We start from the raw sequence: 5,000 nt of genomic DNA on the forward strand, positions 1-5,000 counted from the left end.
GCAGAGTCAGTGGTGGTTTTGTAGGCAAACATTAATGCCTTGAATTTTATGCGAGCAGCTATCGGTAGCCAGTGCAAATTGATAAACAGAGGTGTGACGTGCATTCTTTTCAGCTCGTTAAAAATTAATGTTGCTGCCACGTTCTGGATTAATTGTAAAGGTTTGATAGAACTGGCTGGAAGACCTGCCAAGAGAGCATTGCAATAGTCCAGCCTGGACAGAACAAGAGCTTGAACAAGGAGTTGGGAAGCATGTTCCGAAAGAAAGGGCCTGATCTTACACAGTTACACACAGTAATAGTGGTTTACTTGTTGAGTATTGACATATCATTTTCACTCATATCTAGGATAGTCAGCTCTATTTTGGGAAGCCAAATGAGTAATCTTCATTTCACAGGTTCATATCAGTCACGTCCGAAAACTTTGAAGGCAAATTCACGCTATAAACCAAAGCCAGCTCATAAAATATTTAGCAGGGAATCTTATTCTCCTGGGCTCCACAAGATGATCAAATATAACCTGCCGTTGCCTGCCAGCGTGCAGCCTGTGACTTGGACCGCATTAAAATTGCATGCGGCTCATTCCTTTACTCAGAGTTTCTGGGCCATGAACATGTCACATAGTTACACATGGACAGGATGGTGCAGGAGTTTAGTAGCAGAGACTCTAAACAATGAGTTTATATACACATCTCTGTCTTTTGGATGTGAAATTATACATGCAGTATATACTGTATATATAATCAAGTGCCTATTTTAAAACATGAACCTTCATAGATGGTTTCAATGTCATCTCTCAACATCACAGTTACAGTTCTAGATTATTCTCATCTGTCACTCAAGCTCATCAGAGCTATTTGTGGCAGGGGCGGGGCAAGGTAAGCTCCGCCCCCAACTAAAGCCTCTCACCTATTCCCTCTCTTTTACATCACCCGTGTTTGGGAGAGAGCTAGATTCACCTTTCATCTTGGCTCGAGCTGACATCACAACACCTGGTGCCATTGGCTGCCCGTCAAGAGCAGAACAAACAGAATCTAAGAGAGCGTGTGGCTAAACGCTGACATTTAACCCAAAATATCTGCAAAATACTGCTGGGAGGATGTAGGTGACAGATCAGGACAGATACCTGAATCAAAGAAAGTGTCTACAATGGGAGACGGCCAAGAACCTGATATTGAGTTGTTTGTCAAGGTAAGGAGAGAAATCTAGAATTAGAGTGAGCTTTATGGAGTTATGAGGCTCTTATAAAGTCAGTGTAACTAGAGTAACGTGTGCATATTGGACTAAGATCATGACCAGGTTGTTAGTAGAGTAATGTATGATTGCCAGTTGTTCTTGCACAGTGGTTATAGATTTTCGGTTATGTATAAAGGTGGTGTTAAAATAATATTCCCTCCTTCTCATTCTGATGTTTTTGTTAGAAATGCATTGATATTAAAAATCTGACCCATAACTATAAGATTAAGTAATTATATTTATATAAATTAATATATAAAAAATAAATATATATAAAATATAAAAATGAATATAAATAAAAATATGAAATGGCTGAAAATGAAAGCATTTTGTCTAAATGAAACTCTAAAAAATATTTTTTGAATATTTCATACTAATTACAAATACACTGACAAATAAAATCAGTCATTTTAAATGCTAAAAATGTACAGTACTATAATGTACAGTATGAAAAATGGATATTCAATATTTGGATATTGCAGTTATTAGTGTGAAAATGAGCATTCACAATATTAAGGACTGATACCAATAAATGAATGTATATTCATATATATATACACACATATATATATAGACACATACATACATACATATGGTACCGATATATTGTGCATACTATCAGGTAGATGTAAGATCTGCAACCATTACTAAACTACAACTTTTTTTTTTATCACACACACAAAAGCAAAATAAATACAATTTATAAGTATTACCTATCATTACAAACAATGCAACAAGCTTATTGGATCTGAAATCTGAATATTATGGTAAAATGGCAGCAATATATGAAAAGTCTTTCCTATGAGAAAGCAAACTTACACATACACTGACAATGCAATACTGCATGCTTCAATTATGATTATATGATTAAAGTGGATGCATTTCAAGTTCCAATGGCAGCCATGCTGAAGCAACTTAATTAAAAAATAAATGTTAGAAACAAACAAATCCTCTTCCAGGCACTAATCTTTCTATTTAACAATATAAATCCTGTACACAAGGCATTGTCAGTCAGTCACACCCCGGTCTGTTTACAGCCCTGAACTGCCATCCAACAGAGCAACCGGTCCTATAGCAAATGGCCTATTGTCCTGCGCTTTTTAGATCATAGCGGCTCATTGTTCTGCATCCAGTTCTGTCTCTGTTCTGAATTTGCCAGAACGGACAGATGAGTGGAAATGGAAGTGCTCTGACCTTTCACATACCATCTGCCTCATTTATCTGACCGTTATGTAATGCATTTTCTCCCATGATTCCTTCTGAACCGTGTAATGAAAACAAACTGTGTTAAAGTTTGGCACACTATGGCTGCCGTCGCATCATCTAGGTGGATGCTGTACACTGGTGGTGGACGAGGAGATACCCCCTCACAATGTAGAGCGCTTTGAGTGCTTAGAAAAGCAGAAAAGCGCTATATAAATGTAATGAATTATTATTATTATTAAAGTAGAAAAGATGCAAAATAGAAGTATTTTCACTAGTGGACCTATTATATATCTGTCAGCACGTTCCTTGTGTTCTTCTTACAACCAGGCCTGCGGTTAATGAATGCAGTGTGCATAATTCATATTGTGCCGGGTATTGTGTCACAGTGTAAGCTATATGGTCTCGTGATAGTGGTGCCGCTGTTTTGGGACACCTGATCTCCTCCACTGCTGTAACGTACAGTAGCACTGTCACTCACTGTTAACCGGGGTCACTCTCCATAATGAGGAACATTAGTGTTTATCACTAAATGAGTGCAACTGTGTAATCTGTAATACTAATTTTTGAGTAAATGAAAATGATCCATTTCAATTAAGATTTTTAAATGAGCATAGGCACATTTGTTCTTGCTGCTTGTCCCAGTTTAGTGATGTCCAGTCTACAGTAAAGCAGGGTATTTCAAAAGGGAGACGGCGCCCACTAGGTGTCAATGGCGGTACTGCAGTGGTCTGATAATTATTGACCAGAATATGATTTTGAACTAAAAACTATTTATTGTGGAAAAAATAAAAACATGCGTGTTAAACAAAAACAATACATTAAGATAAGTTTTTTGAAGCTAAAGTTTTGCCTACTGTAAATTATGTTTTATGTTCCTGACATAACTAAATTAAAGGGACAGTTCAAAAATGAAAATAATTTTAATCACCCTGATGTAGTTCCAAACCTGTATGAATTTCTTCCATACAGTTGACAGTAGCCATTTACTTCCATAATATTTTTTTTTTCCATACTATGGAAGTCAATGGCTACCGTCAATTGTTTGGTTACCCACATTCTTCAAAATATCTATTGTGCTCAACAGAAGAAAGAAACTCATACAGGTTTGTAACAACTTGAGAGTTGTGATGACTTTAATGATGACAGAATTAGATTTTTGGGGGTGAACTATGCTTTTAAGGCATTCACTTCACAAAATTATAAAACCAATTGGGATTAATAATTAAACCATAATAATTTTAGGGTTAAAACTGTTTTATAGGTTTTAGCAAAATTCCACCTGCCCACGTGTGATTTGTACCATTTTACAAAATAACGTCACTGAATAACATGGAGTTCTTGAGTGAAATAGTTCATTTCATATATCAGGCACTAGCAAGCATGACACTAGCAATGCTAAGGTTATGGGTTTGTTTCCCAGGGAAAGCAAGAACTGATAAAACGTAAATGTATACCTTAAATGCAATGTAAGTCACTTTTGATTAAAGTGTCTGCCAAATGCTTAAATGTAAGTGTAACTGTAAATGTCTATGTGAAACACAAGAAATAAGAATGCATAATAATAATAAGAATAATAATAATGTTTACTATTTCAGTGAACACATAGCTCACCTGCAATATATGCAGCCCACTTTTTGGAAAACCTCTGGTTTCTGATAGATATTCATGTAATATAAAACACCTGCAGCTAAAAGAGACTTTATGAATGCAGAAAATAGCGACTATTTTACTTGAAAATTTCCTTGTGGTTAGATTTCAGGTAAACTCTGATTTAATGTCAATTGAAACATTGAAGCAGCAGGGGGGGCTATGACACTTTATCATTCTCAATCCAGTCTCTTCTCTCTGGATAGAACATGAGAACCGGTGTAGTGCCGAAATTTGCACCCTGCCAGATTATGCATCCCCTAGTATTGGTAGGTTTAGGAGTAGGTGTGGGGGAGGGGTTAGGATTAGGGGTGGGGTTGGGATTAGGCAACCAGGTAAGGACTTCAACAAGGGGATGCATAATCTAGCAGGGGTGCAGAATGGAGGTGATGTATATGTAAAGATGTGTCGTTGTGTTTGTAGGCTGGTTGTGATGGCGAGAGCATCGGAAACTGTCCATTCTCCCAACGCCTCTTCATGATCCTCTGGCTCAAAGGTGTGGTCTTCAACGTCACCACTGTTGACCTGAAGAGGTGAGAAGTTCGCTAATCTGAGATCAAATTTCATGAAACATGAATAATCATATTATATAAATGTCAGTAACAAATGCCACATCTTCATGTTATTAAAGGGGTCATATGATGCTTTTTTAAAGATCATTATTTTGTGTATTTGGTGTAACAGAATATGTTGACATGCTCTATTGGAACCTAACAAATGTCATATGCAGTTCTAAGTTATTAAACATTGATATTGTTACGATTTAATCCATTTTCCCTGTCAAAGGTCAAAGCAAGAAAATATAGTTTAGAATTTTATCCTTTGGAAAAAAGAAAAATAATCAAATCTATTTTAAAATGAGTCTAATGTCTAATGTTTGTATGCAATGCAATGCTGGGATGGTTGAGTAATA

At 36.4% G+C, this 5,000-nt stretch overlaps 1 protein-coding gene across 1 annotated transcript in view; it reads left to right on the forward strand.

The window, feature by feature from the left end:
• The first annotated feature begins 936 nt into the window (after positions 1–936).
• The window catches only part of clic5b (chloride intracellular channel 5b), an 8,455-nt gene continuing 4,391 nt past the window's right edge, over positions 937–5,000 (forward strand). The window contains exons 1-2 of the mRNA XM_016536433.1: positions 937–1,189; positions 4,511–4,620. Coding sequence (XP_016391919.1) covers positions 1,148–1,189; positions 4,511–4,620 — 152 coding nt within the window. The 5' untranslated portion in view covers positions 937–1,147. The remainder of the gene's footprint in view (positions 1,190–4,510; positions 4,621–5,000) is intronic.

The sequence above is a fragment of the Sinocyclocheilus rhinocerous genome, unplaced genomic scaffold, assembly GCF_001515625.1.
Source record: "Sinocyclocheilus rhinocerous isolate Xijiao unplaced genomic scaffold, SAMN03320098_v1.1 scaffold786, whole genome shotgun sequence".
NCBI lineage: Eukaryota > Metazoa > Chordata > Actinopteri > Cypriniformes > Cyprinidae > Sinocyclocheilus > Sinocyclocheilus rhinocerous.